Consider the following 19,400-nt stretch of genomic DNA (forward strand, 5'->3'; position numbering starts at 1 on the left):
TATGGACTTGATAATTCATAAGAAACAAAATCTGCATTAAATATGTACACCAATTTAGTATGCAGTTGTAAACTTGATCAGTACGTACAACCAAAATGAATTACCCTCTGGCTTCCTTCAGTGAGGAGAGAGCTTTAAGTTCCAAATCCTCATTCATTTTTGCTGGCTTGCCTCCTTCTGGTCATTTAATTCAGGGACGGTGGTGGCAACTATGCCACAAGACATTTAATTTATTTGATGATTCTGAAGGCCATCCTTTCATTAAGATAAATGAGTTCCCAGCGCTGTTGACCCATACATACATAAACAAGGTGGCAGGAACACCAGTAGTTAGAGCTTCAGAGTCCGATGGGCCTCGGGACACAGCTAAGGGGCAGGATGATGCAGCAAATGGAGATAGGAACCGCTGGGAACTCCCAGTTGGTCCTCAGTAACATTTAAATGCAGCTCAAAGCACAGGAAGGCCAGGCCCCTCCTGAAAGTTATTACTTAGGCGTCCAGGCCTCTGGGCCCGCCTGGCCTCACCTGGCCTCATGATGGGAAAGGAGAAATGAGAATGCAGACACAGGTGTGGGGTAGAGTAGCCTCAGAGTACTTCTGCTCGGAGCTGAGCTGCATTTGAACACGCCCCCCCCCCCCCCCCAACCAGGAGCCAGGGCTGATCTTCCCTCTGGGGACAGAGAAGGAAGCCTCAGATCTGCATCTCGAAACTCTCAGGTTTCAACACTAACCCATGACCACAATTTTCAAAACATCATTTGCGGCCAGGTATTTAAAATCTCTTCCTATAAAGTAAACAGAAGTCTTCGAACTGAGGCAAACCAGCCCCTGCAGAAGCCAGTTGACCGTGGCCCCCAATCTCAGGCTTCCGCAAACCCTCCCTACATGGGGGCCTTAGTGCCTGAACTCCAGGTGAGCTGAACGCTGTAATACGTCAGCTGCGTTATTGTTCCCAATCCGCTTTGTGTACCATACCTCACAGAAGACTACGCTTGACTAACAACTCTTACACCAGGCACTGCAACATGAGAAGGAAAGGGGCTGAGCCTGTGAGCCGGCCCGAGGCTACTCTGATTTGTGGAAGCCATCAGCTCACGTGCCTTTGTCCTCCACAGACACACATCTGCTAACAGCACCACTGCAGACGTTTTGCTACATGCCTGTGGGCGTGCTGCTTGTTCTAACGACATAACTTTGCCCCCCCACCCCCACGCCATGAAAAACTTCTCTCCAGACCAAGCACACCGAAGCCCGACCTAGGAAGGGATTGGCCAGAGAGCCATTTGGTAGGATCCAAAGAGATGAAACAAAACACCCAACATGGAGATGGTGTAACTTACGGTAGGCCTCAGACGTCAACCAGTGATGACCTGAAGTCTCGTATTGCTGACCCAGTGTTACCTGCTTTTTTAAACTTAGAGCTTTGCTCTGACTCGGAGGGTATGACTCTGACACAGATGGAAGCTGTGACATCATCTAATGTTATTCTCACTGAGAAAATATGAAGTTAAATACCCAGGATTCTACGACAACCCAGAATTAGGACCAAAGAGAAAAAATACTAATTGTTGAAGGTCTCAAAAACTGAGCAAAACCAGTCAAAATTCTAACAGTCTTGCCCTGAGTGTTCTAGAGCTTTCCCTGGCCATGCCCCACACCTCCTCACTAGCTATACACAGACTCTCAGGGATTCAGCTCTCCTGGCCCTGCTCCAGGTGTCCGCCCAGCGTAGCCCCTCTTTAGGGTACAGGTGGGCCCCAGCAGTGATGAGTGCCCCACCACTGCCACGGGGACCACCTGTGAAGCTTGAAACCATGATGATGCCAGGCCACTCCAGAAGACTGGGAAGCCCAGGGGACTTTGATGTGCAGCCAAGGTCTAGCCCCTGGGCTGGGCGGTGACCACCACAGAGCCCGGTCCTGGGAACACCACCCTGCTTCATCTCCCAGCTTTCCCAGCAGATTCCGAAGTCAGAGCCAGCAGTGTGCTGGCACCGTGTGCTCAGGGAGTCTGGGCAAGCCCTCTCCAGCCCTCCAAGCCTCAGTTCCCCCCCCTATAAAATGAGTATATCTCCTTTCATCAGTAAAACGTCAGTGTGCATGAAAACTCCTTCTAAACTACAGACCACTCTGCAAATGCATGTTGAGGATAAAAATCTCAAAACAGGGCTTCTGTCCTATGAAAGGCAGTACCTGAGTCCCCGTGGAGTTTTTGTAATAGGTAATAAAGAAGCACACAATGAAGGAACTGCTTGATTTAATTTTAAAAGCATATTAGTAATTCACAGTAGAGCAAATCTGCTTTATGTTTACAACAAAAGCATACCACCTATTTAAACCTAATAAGGCTATATTTTGTATCTCACCACGGCAAATTACCAGATAAAACACAGGAAGTGACACATTGAGACAGAAAATCGACATCTAAGTCAAAATCAAGACTCCTTTGTTGAAAACTGTGAAAAGCAATTTACCAGCTTCTTGGCATCGGTAAACAGCAAGCACTAAAAGCAAAGCCCTCTGTCTCAAGCAAGAAGTCAACTTATATAGGCTCCACACATTTAAATTATTTTTTATGGCAGAATGATCAGGTTTTACCTTATATCCTGTGCAGCTGATATATGGGGTACGCCATTATCTATTAAAAAGCACTTAGTAATCTAGACTCAATTTTCTTTCCCCTAAAGTAACCTAAACAACATGGAGTCACGCACCTAATATGACCTGGGTCACATCGGCTGGACTGAAGCCAGTCTCTGACCCCGTCCTGCTGCACACAAAGCCATCCTGAGCACGCGATACCACAAGCTGAGCCAACCTCCAGATCCTGACTCTTTCCCCTAAAACCAGGCCAGGCCGCGCAGGGCAGGGTGCCACTGTCGGGAAGGGAGCACAGGGGTTGTTGCCAGCCAGGGCAACACGACACGAATGGTTCAGATTTTACCACAGCTATTGTTACCTATTTAAAAGATTTCCTTGTCAAGTTATTGAAAACAATTCCAGAGACACGATGTCTTATGTACTCTCACCAACAGCCAGGACAGAAAGGAACAGATATCAGCCCCTTTCTGTAGGCTGGAAGCCGAAACGCAGTGTAGTATCGACTTTCCCCACAATGAGGCACTGCTGGGAAGTGAGGGCCGGAGGTGGCGGCCCTCTGAGGGACCCTGACCAAGCCAGACGGACTGCTTGTCCCTAAACAAGGCCCTGGCCGAAAGGATCCTATCAGCCCACGGTGGAATCAAGCTTCAGTCACCGTTAACCTAATTATGTTAGAGAAGAAACTCCCAGGCAACACCATCAGAAAAGGTTAATGAGCAGAAAAGTCAATTTAATTATCATTCTTACATGGGTCCCCCTGACAAAATTAGGCCCAGTGTGTACATACTTGTCAGGATATACAGCAACTTCAGACTTGTGACACTTTAGCAAATGACATTAACATGTGCACTATTCACCTGCTGGTCTAGAGGTAAGGAACAAAGGGGTGTCAACAGGACTCCCCTAGATTCAGCCCTGTAGAACCCAGCTGCTGGATCATTCCATTGATGTGGTAGATTGTTCAGAGAGAGAAGCCCAGCAGGTCCTCTCAGAGCTGCTGGTATCGACATGCTTCTATGTACTTACTCGGGTCCTTGCCTTTAAATGGTTGATGGGGACTCAGGAGTCTTGAAAACCCTCTGGTTCAGAGTGGGGCTGAATCGGGGTAGGCTGGGGGTGTAAGCTATGGAAGGGAGCACAGGATCAAGGGCCCACAGCCCGCACAGCTCTGGAGAATACAGCTCTGTCACTTACACAGCTCTACCCACTGGCCTCAACATACTTTTGCACTAAGCTCTCCTTGCCCTTCCTGTGCCCCACCCCCAAAGACAGGTATTACCGCATTTTAACGTAAAGATACTGATGCTGGCAGGACAGCCAGTAGCAAAAACAAGATCCCTGGACATCTCATCTACTGCTCGATCCACAAACCCTGAGGCCTATTATAAGTGCATGAAGTCTCCTAAGTCCTAGAGAATCACTGTACTTAGAAAGGGTTTATAAGAGGAAATGGTTTAACATGGACTTATCTTCCCTGTGGCATGTTATGCTTCCCTCTAAATGCAATGTCAAACCCAGGTGAGGGGCATCCCACAGGGTCCCAGAAATCCACAGGGTCTCACTGTCCACTTCCAACGTCCACGTCCAAGGACCAGCAGTGTGCACGGAATCTCCTGGACCAGCAGTGGTGCCCAGTGTGAGGACTTCTGGCACAGCCATGGTCAAGGCCGCTAAACAGACTGGAGGCTGAGTTTGCAGAGAAAGGGGGCCCTGAAGGAGCCCAGGTATAGGTGCCCGTTGTGCTCGTGCACTTCGCTGACGTAGGAGGCCACCTGCCCGTCGGGATCGTGCAAGCTTCTCCGGAAGGCCCCGCTGTCGCTGAGTTCTAGAACAAGGCTGTACCGTGGTACAAACTTCATCACAGTCTCCTGACTAAACAGCTGGAAGGGAAGCACAGTGTGAGGAGAGGTTAGCTTCTGACCAAGACAGTGGTATGAGCAGATCTGGCCTGCTAAAAACAAGACCACAGGCCCAAAATGGAGTCAGTTATGCTCAGCCCCACATCACCAAACTGAGACCTAACTTACTTACAGCTTGGGTTCTCCCAGAAACGGAATCTTAAACCAGTCAATCAGGAATCACCTGATCTGTACTAGTGAGGTAATCTGCCTGCCATCCCCCTAAAGGAAAGTAGCCTGGTGATAACCAAACTGTTTTTTGTCCAGTGTGACCTCCTTGTTCCTGCTCCCTCCTGCCTATGAAAGTCTTTCATTTTGTGCCACTCCTCTGAGCTCATCTGTATCTGCCGGGTTGGATGGTGTCTGACTCATGAGTCACTGAACAAAGCCAATAAGCTCTTTGACGTTTATTCAGTTGAATTTTGTTTTTCACAGATCCCCTCACCATCTCGTAAGGGCCCAGCTCTTCCAATGACAGGGAAGCTGCGTAGAACGGAAGCAGATTAAACCAGTTCCCTGCCCTGGCACAGGGCCTGTCACCCCCCAGGCCTCCCCCACTTCTGCCCCCGTGCAGAGCAGGCCAAGGAGCCTCCTGTCGCCTGCATCCAGAGGCAAGGCTAGCCTGGCACAGGATGGCAGCTTTCCAACAGCCCTCGCCACGGTACCCACCACGCCCAATGCAGGCGCCACTCTGGATGGCCTGGCTGAAGGGTTCACGACTCCTCACGTCCGAGGAAGACACAATATTGAAGCAAGCCCACACTGACATGGAACCCAGAACACTGGGTTAAAACCAGCACAGCCTAACCAGAATAAATGCCAAGCGCTCAGACGAGGTTAAAATATTTCCACGTGCAAGGTGCAAACGATGGAGATTTGAGGGTGGTTCACGTTAAAGAGAAAAGACCCGGACAGGTTAAATGAACGTGTCCCTGCCCCCCAGGGCCCTGGCAGCTCCGCTTGAGGCCAATGTAGAGATAACCTCCACGATGAGCACGGCACCCTCTAGGAGCCCCGTGGCTCAGCCAGGTCAAGGGCCACACGGGGCTACTGAAGGGGTTTAAGCAGAGAAACCAGAGGGTAATATATGCAATTTCTGGCACAGCAGGACACGAGGGAGGAAACAATGACAGTATGCTACTGTGTAAGACCAGTGAATGAAAATTAATAGGCAGATGTCTACCTTTCAATGTAAGGGGAAACAGCCAAACAACTGTAATGTCCGATGAATAATGTCTCCTAGTCATTGGAAAGGTCCAAGCAGTCACACAAGTTGACTGCTCTAGAAAGTTGTATGGCAATCAAAGTTGATTATAGCTTAAAATACTTCATAAGGCTTCCCACGGCCCACGAAATGCCACCTCACTTCAATGCTAGGTCCTCCCTTCTCTGTTCTCTCCATCTTATCCCTAAGATATCACATCCCCTCTCCTGGGGGGATGACAGGGAAAGCTCTCAAATCTCCACCCCGATTTCCAACCCCTGGTTGCTGACCCTTGTCCACCCAGACTTTCTAACAGCTCTTCAAACTTGACAGACCCCCTGGCTAAAGAGACAGGGAGGGCCCTTGACACCAGCTGCTGATACTGAGATGCTGGCCCTCTCGCCTAATCCCTTCTCTCCAGACCCTGCAAGCCCGGCACCACAGGGTCTTATCATGTGCTACGTATGTACCACCCCCACCCCAGGCTCTGCCCCACCATCTTTCCTGGCTGCTGCAGGCTCCTCCACACCAGACTCTTCACAGCTCATGGAGCCATGCTGCAGGCTGCTCCCCACACGGCAGCTAAAGTTGTCTCTTTAAACTTTCTTTGTACTACATCAGGCCCCTTCTGAATAATTCAGTCAGGAAGTGGCCTGTAGGACCCAGCAGGGTAGGAGTGTGCAGAGGCTGGAACCACAGTGGCCCAGACCACGAGTCAGTCCAAGCAAGGTGAGGGAGAGTCCACACTAGGGGAAGGGAGAGGGCAGTGGCACGGAATAGGGCACCGAGCCCAAGCAGGGTAAGACATGTTCCCGCAGTGGGGTGGCCTGGCACAGGCTGGCAGAGCCCAGGCAGAGTGAGGATGGTGTTTACCTGGGGACAGCTTGGCACAGGCATCAGAGCCCTTGAGAGGAAAGGCAGACGCCTCACATGGTTGGGAGGAGGGAGAAGGCCCAGCATGGGATGCCAGAGCCCTAGCAGGGGCTGTGTGATGGGGAACACGGCCACAGATTGGTGACACCCAGGAAATCTATCAAACAGGTATGAAGGATAATAGGATCCAGGTGTTTCACTATTAGAGAAGGGTAGTACTATTATGGAAGTGGAGAAAACTAGAATAAATCCTGTGGGGGCGCCTGGGTGGCACAGCGGTTAAGCCTCTGCCTTCGGCTCAGGGCGTGATCCTGGTGTTATGGGATCGAGCCCCACATCGGGCTCCTCTGCTATGAGCCTGCTTCTTCCTCTCCCACTCCCCCTGCTTATGTTCCCTCTCTCGCTGGCTGTCTCTATCTCTGTCGAATAAATAAATAAAATCTTTAAAAAAAAAAAAAAAAAAAAAAGAATAAATCCTGTGGTATGAGACTAGAAGCCAAAATACTAGCATTACTTACAGCTTTCAATTTAAATAAACAGATGATGAATAAATGAACATATGTGTAAACATGTATACATACACCGCATATACAGTTGACCCTTGAACACCAGCCTGAACTGCAGCAGGTCTACCTATATGCAGATTTTCTTGATCAATACAGTGCTGTAAATGTATTTTCTCTTCCTTATAATTTTGTTAGTAATCATCTTTCTCTAGCTTACTCTATTATAAGAATACAGATAACATACAAATTATGTGTTAATCAACTGTTTGTTACTGGTGATGCATCTGGTCAACAGTAGGCTGTTAATAGTTAAGTCTTTGGGGAGTCCAATGTTGTATACAGATTTTTGATGGCACAGGGGCCAGTGCCCCAACCCCTGTGCTGTTCAAGGGTCAACTGTATTTATATATGTATGAATATACACGCATATGTTCCCCGGCTTTGTCTGTTGAGGGGGACTAGGGGCAGTGACCTGCCAAAAGCCATGAGCACATGTAGCACCAGATCCCCTCTAGAAGGAACCAGGGCTCCTGGAGAAGCGGTCAGTTACAGAGCTGGGGCATGATAAGCCTGTGTCACAAAGTGAGGAACCACTCCAAAAAACGGTAGGGATGTGTGCAGAGGGCAAGGAGCCACACTGAAGGGGCTCCCACTGGCCATAGACAGACAATCTGAGCCTCAAAATAAATAATGGCAGTAAGAGATTATAAACCACCGAAAAAAATAGGCAACCGTGAGATCACACTGATGTTTGCTTATTTAGAAAGCACCTCCCCACAAATACTTGTTACTTACAAATGGAAAAAGAGTGACTTCACAATGGAGAAGCCCAGCATTCACCGCTGAATCAGGTGGCCAATGCTGCCACCACCAGTATGGGACAAGCTGACCTCACGTGCCCCCGACAGGACATACTGAGAACACAACTTCCGTGGTCTTCCTGCCAGAGTTGTATAACCTAAATCTAATCATGAGAAATGCCAGATAACCCACATGGAGGAACATTCTACAACATAACTGACCTGTATTTCTCAAAAAGATCAAGACTGAGGAGCTCTTCCAGATTGAAGGAGAATAAAGAGACATGACAACTGAAGGCCACACCGCAGCCTGGGTTGAATCCATCAGGGCAACTGCCCAAACCCTGATGATGACAGGGCATCAGGTCAGCAACTTACTTGCAAATAGTTCAGGGAAAGAAATTCTTTGTACCCTCTTGCTACTTTCCTAAGTCTGATACTGTCTCAAAACGAAAAACAAACAAAAATCCTCCATGACTTCAACTGTAGTTAGAATTCGATCTAGACTCTGTCATGTCTGCAAGGCCTATGGTCCTCTCCCACTGCTCCTGACCTGCCTCAGGAAGGCGCGGAGCTCTCCTGTGCCAGGAACACGTGTCACCGCTCCAGCCCCTCCCTGAACACACACTGCTTCCACAGTCATTTCTGAGCACTCCCGTGTGCCGGACATGGTTCTAGGTGCTGGGAACAAAGGAGCGATGGAACAGAGAAACACCTGCTCTGATGGAGCATGCGTTCTGTCGGGGTGGGGGTGGGAGACAAACCTCCACCAGCACCACTTCACGGTGCAAACATGGACAGGTACGGAAAGAGAACACCTACTCTAGTCAGCCAAAGGTATTATATGCATATTCCCGTTACATTTTTTCAGTACCTAATGAAAGAGAAGGATGCTGTTATTCTTCCCACTTGAAAGATGGAGGAATTGAGGCACAGAGGTCATATCATCTGCCCAGGGTCGCCTAACTGGCCTGGCCTTCTTCAAAACCCCTGTCTTAAAAAAACCAAAAAAACCCAACCCTGTCCTTCCTCCTACCTCACCATTCTGCCTCCTCCCAGGTCACAGTGGGAACAGATGCTGGCTCTGGAGCCAATGAGGCAAAGAGGAGGAATGTGTTATTTTTGAACAGATCAGGGTTTTCCACAGTGACCCACAGACCTTGGAACAAAACTGAAGGCCATGGGCCAGCCTGACAGAACAGGGGCCTACAGCCCCTCAGCAGGGCCCAGACACAGGGCCCAGCATTGCACAGACTCAGTAATTGCTGCCTGGTACCTTCCAGGGCCTTAAGTTACGATTATTTTAATATCTATTCACTATTCAACATCGAATCTCCGTTCCAAACATCTGTTCAGCCTGTGAAACGGAGCTTGCTAGAAATGAAGATTTCTGCGTGATGGAAGCGCCCATATCGGCAGCTTCCTCATCCACAGTGTAAAACGTGGAGAGCTACACTGAGGGCATCTCATGGAAGTCACTGGCGGAAAGGCTGACCAATGGCTGGCCATTGGTGAAGGTGGGTGATTTTTTTTGTAATGAAAAAGTTTGGTGTGCTAAGAGGTCAAAGGTCAGGATCCTATGGGGATGGGGGAGTATGATGAACAGGAAGGTCTCAGAAGGCAAGAGGAGCCAGGGTGGGATGGCATCCAAGGACAGTGCATCTCCATGTGTGGCCACAGGAAGACGTGCCTGATAACCATTTGCGGAGGAGCAGCAGTGTGGTCTGCGGGGGCCCCGTCTGAAGGCCAAGTTGCAGGGTCTGTGGAGAGGGGAGAAGGCCTGAAACAGCCATCACAAAGAGGCAGGTGTAATTAACAGGACATGACGGTGAGGGTGATGGTAAAAATACCCAGACAAGGAAGCCAGAAGGGTAACCTCAAAGGGTCCAAGTGTTTCAGTTTACATTTCAGGCTGAGGCATAAAATGTATTTTAAAGAAGTTACTATAAGTGGGGTGCCTGGGTGGCTCAGCCAGTTAGGCATCTGATTCTTGAATCTTGATTTCGGGTCAGGTCACGATCTTAGGGTCATGAGACTGAGCTCTGTGTCGGGCTCCACGCTGGGTGTGGAGCCTGCTTAAGACTCTCTCCGCAACCCCCCCCGCGCCTCCCCTCTGCTCACTCACACTTAAAAAGTCACTAGAAGTACTAAATATTATAAGCAGCACGAGAATTTTTACAGCTACAAAGGTCAAAAAAGATCCTAATTAGATGCATTTTCATTTTGGTTTTTGGAATTATAGTTTTCATAGTTACCTTAAAAATCATTCTTTTAATATAGGGTCTCTCGGATAGGAAATCCAACATAGAAAACCCAGGGTTGGAGCGAATGGTTGCCATGCCGACCCAGTACCCTCCAGAGCTGCTGGGTCGGATGTTGTCTGGAAATCCAGGCAGGTTCTCCACGAACAGATCAGCCCCTCCCTTCATCAGGCCCGACAGGTAGAATCTGAAAAATTCACCCAAGCAAGTGGTGAGCAGTGGCCCCCAAAGTTAAAGAAAACCTTTTGCCAAGCACCAAAATGGTCTTAGTCCCAACTGATTTACAACTATAAACGTGTCCACCATGAAGGAAGACACGAGATGGTGAAAGGGGCCCTCACGAGTCCGGGGCACAGCCAGAAGCAGTAGCAGGGAACCGGCCCACCCAGTAGGGAGAGGGACCCAGGATGTGTGGTCTGCATTAAATCAAGACTCTCCCAGACTGCAACTTTCAAGCAGACTGAGATGGAAGAGAAAGAAAAGGCATCCCTGAATTTTACTGCTTCCATTATCACACAAAGGAGAAGGTGCCCTGCCCCATCTCCGATCACTTAGCTCGACATCTCCCAGCAACCTGGGCTGGGCCACAGCGTGCTCCAGTGCACCCCCAAAAGCTTAGCAGGGGCCACACGCACCTTCTTATCCTCGCCATTGTCGTCTCAGCCACCAGGACAAAGTCCTCCGCAGGAGAAAGCTGCACTCCGTTAGGGAACCTCAACTGGTCCAGTAAAACCTTCACTTCCTTGGTCTCCGTGTCATACTCTAGTAGGCTGTGGGGCGCCAACAGCAAACGCTCACACGGGAGAGTCAGTGACCCCTGCCACGTTGGAGCCTCGCTCCCCTCTGAGCCTCAGGCAGGGGGCCTGCGGAGGGGATCCGCCTCATGCTGCAGTGACAAGGCCCCTGGTGGTCCTCTGCCCAGACCTGACTCCAGACTGGCCCCTGGGGGCCTTCCCATCCAGAGCAGACCCCAGGCATCCTCTTCCAGAGAACCCCGTCAGTTTTCTCGCTGAGCCAGCAGCTGGCTCGGCACCAGGGAGAGCCCCCATGGCTCCAGCCTCAAAGGAGTGCCCCTTCGGAGGGATGACCTGAAACGGAGGCCAGCCTGGGAGGTGTCACCCAGAGTGCCTAGACCACATGCTCAAATCGACCGGCCTGTTTTAATTTCATTTTTTCACAGAGAAAGAGAGAACATCTTGTTCTGTGTTGCATCCATCACCCGTTTCCAGAAGTCATGAAAGTCTTATCTCAAAAGCTGCAATATTATGCTCAGAAAGACTCCAATGACTCCCATAAATAAGCTCTGCCGAAGTCACCCTGCCTGACTGATGATCTCACCGCGCAGAAGATCCGAAATGAACTCACCGCCCATCATCCGTTCCCTCCATAACCAGAAGCAGATAATCTCGTCTCTGCCATTTGCTGCTAGAATCCGTAAAATAAATCTTCCTCCCATCCTGAGTTATTGTAAGATCATTCACAAAGGACATTTTCCTTCCCTCAATGGGTGTCTCAGAGGAAATCAGCAGTTTCACTTCACCTAAGGCAGGAAGAAAGATAAGGAGAGAGGGAGGAAAGGAGGGAGGCGCAAAGAAGGAAAGAAGGAAATAATAATGAAAGAAAGAAGGAAGGAAGGAAAGCAGGGAGGAAGAGAAGACCTGTTTTCATTCTAAGAACTTGTATGTCAATAATTTCAAAGTCTCAATCAGCTTACCTGATTTAAACGGAAAAACTAAAATGAGCTTCTCTCCATGCCATATGCTAGCAGATTTATTCCCTCTTCCAGCAAAGAACAGTGTTTTCCTTTCTTTCAGCTATTAGGTGATTAATGTTTTTACAGTGACTTCTTTAATGGCAAAATCCTCCCTCTTGAGGACCTCTTTCCTTCACCAAGACCAACTGATTTTTAAAAATCTATTAGGAATCTTAGATGAAAGGCAACTGTCTTTCAGTTTGCTTGGGAGAAATACAAAATGTTCCATTCATGTGGTTTTAAATATGGAAATAGTGACAGTGGCAAACTTTAAAAACAGGAGAATAACCATTTATGGAGTGCTAAGCTGCCTCCACGTACAATCTTATTTAAACTCTCACACAATCCCACAAGGCAGGCACTACCATTAGCCCTGTTTCATGGATGAGTAACCTGTGCACAGAGAGGCTAAGGCATCTGCATAGTCACACAGCCAGCAAACAGCAGAGGGGGGCCACCCAGAGCCCCAGGCACCCCCCACGGTAACAAATTCCTGCATCGTACAAACTCCCCTGCAGAAGCACATACAGGGAGAAAAATGGGAGGAGGAAGTGGACAAAGAACAAATGAAAAGACAGACAGAAAACAAACAGGAAGACAAGACAGAGACACAGAAAAATAAAGATAGAAAGAGGAGTTCTAACATTTTGAAGAATAGCCCCTGTGGCTAACACACAAACAGGAGATTAGGGTATTGACCAAATGGGGTCATGAGTTACATGGTAGCTGATATGTGCAGGCAATACTTCAAGGACTACTCAATGACTAAGAAAATATTAGAGTCTCCAGTAGACTGTACTGAACAAATTCTATTAAATCCACTTACGTACATATTGTTTAAAACATCTGAAAACAGGGCACCTGGGTGGCTCAGTCAGTTAAGTGTACGCCTTGGGCTCAGGTCATGATCCCAGAGTCCTGGGATCAAGCGCCACATGGGGCTCCCTGCTCAATGGGGAGTCTGCTTCTCCCTCTCCCTCTGCCTCTCCCCCTGGCTTGTGCTCTATTTCTCTCACTCTCTCTCTCAAATAAATAAATAAAATCTTTAAAAAATTTTTTGAAATCGTCGCAAAAGGAAGTAAGACATTGATACATACGTTTCCAGGGATTTACTTCAAATAGTCCCTTATATGCATCAGCCACAAAAAGGGTTCCATTGGGCCCTGCCCGGATACCCAGGGGCCTCCCACAAGCAGGCTCATCATCTCGGGTTTCTAGGGAAACAAATGGATAGGAATCAGTGGCTGATCCCAGATTCTACCTGTGTCTCCAAGTACCTCATCCACACCTTCCGAAATATACATCGTGCTGTTCAGAACAAAAAGACTATGGCATTAGAAACAGACCCATCCCCCAGTATTCGAGCCCCCTCAGAACTTACGACAACTATCTGGTGTATCCAGAGGGACCACCTGAGAATATGGATCTGAACATGTGAACAGCAATTGGTACCCAAGAATCGCGTTTATATCTGCATCCAGAGACTTGAACAGTTAACTGAGGGACATCATCAGGACCCAGGACCCAACTCTAGACTTCCCCCAGGACCTCAGTTATTGTGAGTTTAATCCCAATTGCCTGACCTGAATACTCTGCTCATCTAGGGCCTTGGCAGTTTTCCCTCCACCTGGCTTAAAGGTAGAGTTACTATTTTATTCCTCAGATTAATACCTCTACCCTTTTTAAACCTGTGGCAATGCATATTTATTGCAGGTGTGCTTACTGCCAGGCTCCGCGTGCAGTAAACAGATGCAGGGATGCTTCTGTAAGCTGCTTACTGCAGGGTGCTTACTGCAGGGTGCTTACTGCAGGGTGCTGAGTGCAAGGTGTTTTCTGCAGGGGCACTTACTGCAGGATGCTTACTGCAGAGGTTCTTAGTGTGGGGTGCTTACTGAAGGGGAACTTATTGCAAAGGTGCTTAGTGCAGAGTGTTTTCTGTGGGGTGCTTACCACAGGGTGCTTTCTGTGGGGTGCTTACTGCAGGGTGCTTACTATGGGGTGTTTTCTGTGAGGTGCTTATTGCAGGGGTGCTTACTGCACAGGTGCTTAGTGCAGGATGCTTACTGCACAGGTACTTAGTGCAGGATGCTTAGTGTGGGGTGCTTTCTGTGGGGTGCTTACTGAAGGGGCACTTATTGCAAGGTGCTTAGTGCAGGGTGCTTTCTATGGGGTGCTTACTGCAGGGTGCTTACTTCAGGATGCTTACTGCAGGGTGCTTTCTGTGGGGTGCTTACTACAGGAGTCCTTACTGTAGGACACTTACTATAGGGCCACTTACTGCCAAAATACAGAGTGCAAAAGGCAGGTTAAAAAAACGAATGTAGAGTATGATTCCATCACAAAACCAGAGTACCCATGAACAGCTATGCACTAAAATGTTAACAGTTATATCTGTGAAGACTCTGAGATGACTTTTACTTTCTCCTTTGTACCTTTGTACAATGAAAATGCATTATTTTTACAAAAGCGTTCTAGCTATTAAAAAACAATAATTACTGGGGCGCCTGGGTGGCACAGCGGTTAGACGTCTGCCTTTGGCTCAGGGCGTGATCCCGGTGTTATGGGATCGAGCCCCACATCAGGCTCTTCCACTAGGAGCCTGCTTCTTCCTCTCCCACTCCCCCTGCTTGTGTTCCCTCTCTCACTGGCTGTCTCTATCTCTGTTGAATAAATAAATAAAATCTTTAAAAAAAAAAACAAAACAAAACAAAAAACAATAACTACTAAGAAACCTGTGGGCTACCAGGTTTTAAACAGTGAGATTCATCTACTCTAATTTCCCCGAACCTGAGTGACACTGCTGAAATTCCTGAGCAGGAACGACGTTTCAGCGCGAAAGTAGTGACAGGGCCAACTGCTTTTCCATACAGCACTCTGACGATGGCTATTAATCTTCTTCAAAGTGACCTCAAGGTGAACACAGGCCACTATGGAATGGCGGGGTGCAGGGCCCGTAAGGTAACTGGAAGGTGCAGGGGCCACCACCTAGCTGGCAAGCTGCACCTGCACGGTGACAATCAGGTACCATGAGGTCCAGGGACCACACGGCAAATGAAGAGCTGGTGGTAACGCCCAGGTCTGGCTGTCTGCCAGGTTGGTCAGGGGCTCTTCTTCTCCAAGGGTCAACCTGACTTCTAGGGAAATTTAGCTCCACACAGCCATTCAGCACCTTTCTCAATGACCACAGACATGTATCAGGGGGTGCCGTCACCGACTTACTGCATGGGCCTGAACCAAACCGGGCGATGGTCTCTATTTCACCATTTTCAAGTTTGACGATCCGGCCATCTGCCGTACCAGTAAACATCACATCTGTTTAAAAAAATAAAAAGGGAAAGAGAGTTACTAGATTAGCCTAAGAACTGTGATCACACCGCTTCTACAGCAGAAACGGCTTGTTTGTATTTTTCATCTCTAGAAAGAAAATGGCAACTTTGAAGATGAAGGAAAAGTGATGTCTGGGTCCTTAAAAAGTCCTTAAAGCAAGCAGTGATAAAACCATGGGGGCCTGGGGCACTGGCACATGGGCTCGAACCTGACATTGGAGCAAAGGCACAACAGACACCAGTCAGTGAAAAAAACGTGAGGATTTTCCACTCTCCAAAGAGCACGGACTCTCAGGCTAACCCTCAGCAGTCAGGGACATGTGTTCATGTCTGCCTCAGGTCAATGTCTGCTGCTCACACTGATTATATTCCACTAAAGGGGAAGAACTGTGAAGAAGTCCCTCAGGATAAAACTAAAGCACATTAAGTGCTCAGTTCATCAGCCCATGTACTACAATTGGAACAACAGAGAGATTACCATGGCCCTTGCACAAATATGACATGCAAATTCGTGAAACATTCCATAGTTTTTGAATGTATATGGGCAAACTCTAGGGCAACTATTGACACAATTTTTTTTAGAAAAAGCATAACTGATTTGCTAAGCAAGAAGACAAAATGGAATCATATAAAATGGTCAGTTAAAATTATAAAAGTAGCTACACTTGTGGTGAACATAGCATGATGTATAAACTTGTAAAATCACTAAGTTGTACACCTGAAGCTAATGTAACACTGTGTGTCAACTATGCTAAAAAACAAAACAAAACAAAATGAAAAAACCGTAGAAGGCGGAGAGTGAAGACAAAAATAGGAACAAAAAACCAAAGGAACAAATAGAAAACAGTAACAACTGTGGTAAATATTAATCTAACTATATCAATTATCACTTTAAACATCAGTGGTCTAAATATACCATTAAAAAAACAGAGACTCTCAGAGTAAATAAAAAAGCAAGACCCAACTATATTTTGTCCATAAGAAACCCCCTTTAAATATAAAGACACACACAGGTTAAAAATAAAGGGACAGAAGAAGCTATACCATGCCAACACTGATCAAAAGAAAGTAGCTATTTTAATCTCAGAGCCAACTTTAGAGAAAAGAACATTATCAGGGATAAAGAAGAACATTACACATAATAAGTGGTCAATCTTCCAAGAATACATAACAAGCTTTAATGTGTATGTGCCTGATAACGAATCATCAAACTCCATGAAGCAACGCTGATAGAAATACAAGGAGAAATAGATAAATATAAGAGTTGAAGACTTCAGCATCTATCAGAAATGGAAGAGTTCTGGGGCGCCTGGGTGGCTCAGTGTTAACCGTCTGCCTTCGGCTCATGACATGACCCAGGGTCCTGGGATCGATCCCCACATCGGGCTCCCTGCTCTGCTGGGAGCCTGCTTCTTCCTCTCCCACTCCCCCTGCTTGTGTTCCCTCTCTCACTGGCTCTCTCTCTGTGTCAAATAAATAAATAAAATCTTTAAAAAAAAAAAAAAAAGAAATGAACAAGTTCTAAAGACAGAAAATCCATAAGGACATAGTTGAACACAATAGCACCATTGATCAACTGGATACAACCGACATCTATCAACTGCTCATCCAAATACAGCAAAATACACATTTGTCTCAAGCTCACATGGAACATTCAGCAAGACAGACCACAATCTGGGCCATGAGACACAACTTAACAGATTTAAAAGAACAGAAATCATACATTGCTCTCAGACCACAATGGAATTAAAATACAAATCAATACAGAAAGATGGCTGGAAAATCCTGAAATTCTTGGAAGAGTAACACACTTCTAAATAATTCACAGGTCAAAGAAGAAATCTCAAGAGAAAATAAAGAACATTTTGAACAAAATAAAATGAAAATACAACTTCTCAAAATCTGTGGGATGCAGTGAAAGCATTGCTTAGAGAGAAATTTATAGCATTGAATGCATATATTAGGAAGGAAGATCTAAAATCAATCATCTTAGCATTCATCTTAGGAAACTAGAAAAAGAAGAGCCAAGTAAACCCAAGGTAAACAGAAGAAAGAAATAATAAAAATTAGAGCAGATATCAATGAAACTGAAAACAAGAAATCAAAAGAGACTGGCATAAGGTGGTATCTCACTGTGGTTTTTAATTTGAATTCCCTGATGGCTAATGATTTTGAACATTTTTTCATGTGCTGTTAGCCATTTGTATGTCTTCATTGGAAAAGTGTCTGTTCATATCTTCTGCCCATTTTTTGATTTGTTTATTTGTTTTTTGTTGTTGAGCTTGAGAAGTTCTTTGTAGATCTTGGATACCAGCCCTTTATCTGAAGTGTCATTTGCAAATATCTTCTCCCATTCCGTGGGCTGCCTCTTTGTTTTGTTGACTGTTTCCTTGGCTGTGCAGAAGCTTTTTATCTTGATGAAGTCCCAAAACTTCATTTTTGCTTTTGTTTCCCTTGCCTTTGGAGATGTGTCATGAAAGAGGTTGCTGTTGCCGATGTCGTAGAGGTTGCTGCCTATGCTCTCCTCTAGGATTTTGATGGATTCCTGTCTCACATCGAGGTCTTTTATCCATTTGGAGCTTATCTTTGTGTATGTTGTGAGAGAGTGATCAAGCTTCATTCTTCTGCATGTGGCTATCCAATTTTCTCAGCACCATTTATTGAAGAGACTGTCTTTTTTCCATTGGATGTTTTTTCCTGCTTTGTCGAAGATTAGTTGACCACAGAATTGAGGATCCATTTCTGGAGTCTCTATTCTGTTCCACTGATCTATGGGTCTGTTTTTGTACCAGTACCATGCTGTCTTGGTGATCACAGCTCTGTAGTATAGTACAGCCACTTTGGAAAACAGTGTGGAGGTTCCTCAAAAAGTTAAAAATTGAGCTACCCTATGACCCAGCAACTGCACTACTGGGTATTTACCCCAAAGATACAGATGTAGTGAAAAGAAGGGCCATATGCACCCCAATGTTCATAGCAGCAATGTCCATAATAACCAAACCATGGAAGGAACTGAAATGCCCTTCAACAGAGGAATGGGTAAAGAAGATGTGATCTATATATACAATGGAATATTAGCCATCAGAAAGGATGATTACCCAACATTTGCATCAACATGAATGGAACTGGGGAAGATTATGCTGAGTGAAATAAGTCAAGCAGAGAAAGACAATTATCATATGGTTTCACTTATTTGTGGAACATGAAGAATAGCGGGGAGATCATTAGGAGAAGGAAGTGAAAAATGAAGGGGGGGAAACAGAGGGGGAGACGAACCATGAACTATGGACTCTGGGAAACAAACTGAGGGCTTTAGAGGGGAGGGGGGTTGGGGAATGGGATAGGCCAGTGATGGGTATAAAGGAGGGCACATATTGCATGGTGCACTGGGTGTTACATGCAATCAATGAATCATGGAACATTACATCAAAAGCTAATGATGTAGGGGCGCCTGGGTGGCACAGTGGTTAAGCGTCTGCCTTCGGCTCAGGGCGTGATCCCGGCGTTGTGGGATCGAGCCCCACATCAGGCTCCTCCGCTATGAGCCTGCTTCTTCCTCTCCCACTCCCCCTGCTTGTGTTCCCTCTCTTGCTGGCTGTCTCTATCTCTGTCGAATAAATAAATAAAAATCTTTGAAAAAAAAAAGCTAATGATGTAGTGTACGGTGACTAACATATCATAACAGTAAAAAAAAGGGGGGGGGAGAAAAAACAAAAGAGGAGACATAAATTACCAATATAAAAAATGAAAAACAGAATATCCCTACAGACCCCATGGACACAAAAGGATAATAAAGGAATATCATAAACAGCTGTATGCTCACAAATTTGGTAACCTAGATGAAATAAACCAATATTTTGAAAAACACAATCAGCCAAAACTCACAGAAGAAGAAATAGACTATTTGAATAGGCCTGTATCTATTGAAGAAATGCCTTCCAAAACAGAAAAACCGTAAGGCTTTCACCAATGGGTTCACTGATGAATTCTACCAAACAATTAATGAAGAAATGACACCAATTCCTACAATCTCTTCCAGAAAATAGAAGAAGAGGGACTACTTCCTAACTTATTCTATGAAGCCAGCATTAGTCTAATGCCAAAATGAGTCAGTTATTGCAAAAAACTACAGATCAAGATCTCTCATGAACACAAATGTGAAAATCTGGGGCACCTGGG

At 46.6% G+C, this 19,400-nt stretch overlaps 1 protein-coding gene and 1 non-coding gene across 2 annotated transcripts in view; one reads left to right on the plus strand and one right to left on the minus strand.

Annotated features, from left to right (window-relative positions):
* Positions 1-2,239: 2,239 nt before the first annotated feature.
* APMAP (adipocyte plasma membrane associated protein) overlaps positions 2,240-19,400 on the minus strand; it is a 38,070-nt gene continuing 20,909 nt past the window's right edge. Inside the window, exons 4-9 of the mRNA XM_026489301.4 lie at positions 15,115-15,207; positions 12,993-13,109; positions 11,508-11,682; positions 10,778-10,912; positions 10,137-10,329; positions 2,240-4,480 (exon numbers count right to left, since the gene is read on the minus strand). Of these exons, the coding sequence (XP_026345086.2) occupies positions 4,271-4,480; positions 10,137-10,329; positions 10,778-10,912; positions 11,508-11,682; positions 12,993-13,109; positions 15,115-15,207 (923 nt within the window). The 3' untranslated portion in view covers positions 2,240-4,270. The remainder of the gene's footprint in view (positions 4,481-10,136; positions 10,330-10,777; positions 10,913-11,507; positions 11,683-12,992; positions 13,110-15,114; positions 15,208-19,400) is intronic.
* Positions 15,649-15,752, plus strand: LOC113247945 (U6 spliceosomal RNA). The gene has a single exon (XR_003313401.1). It is a non-coding gene; the product is annotated as a U6 spliceosomal RNA (small nuclear RNA).

Source organism: Ursus arctos, unplaced genomic scaffold (genome assembly GCF_023065955.2).
Source record: "Ursus arctos isolate Adak ecotype North America unplaced genomic scaffold, UrsArc2.0 scaffold_16, whole genome shotgun sequence".
Taxonomy (NCBI): Eukaryota; Metazoa; Chordata; class Mammalia; order Carnivora; family Ursidae; genus Ursus; species Ursus arctos.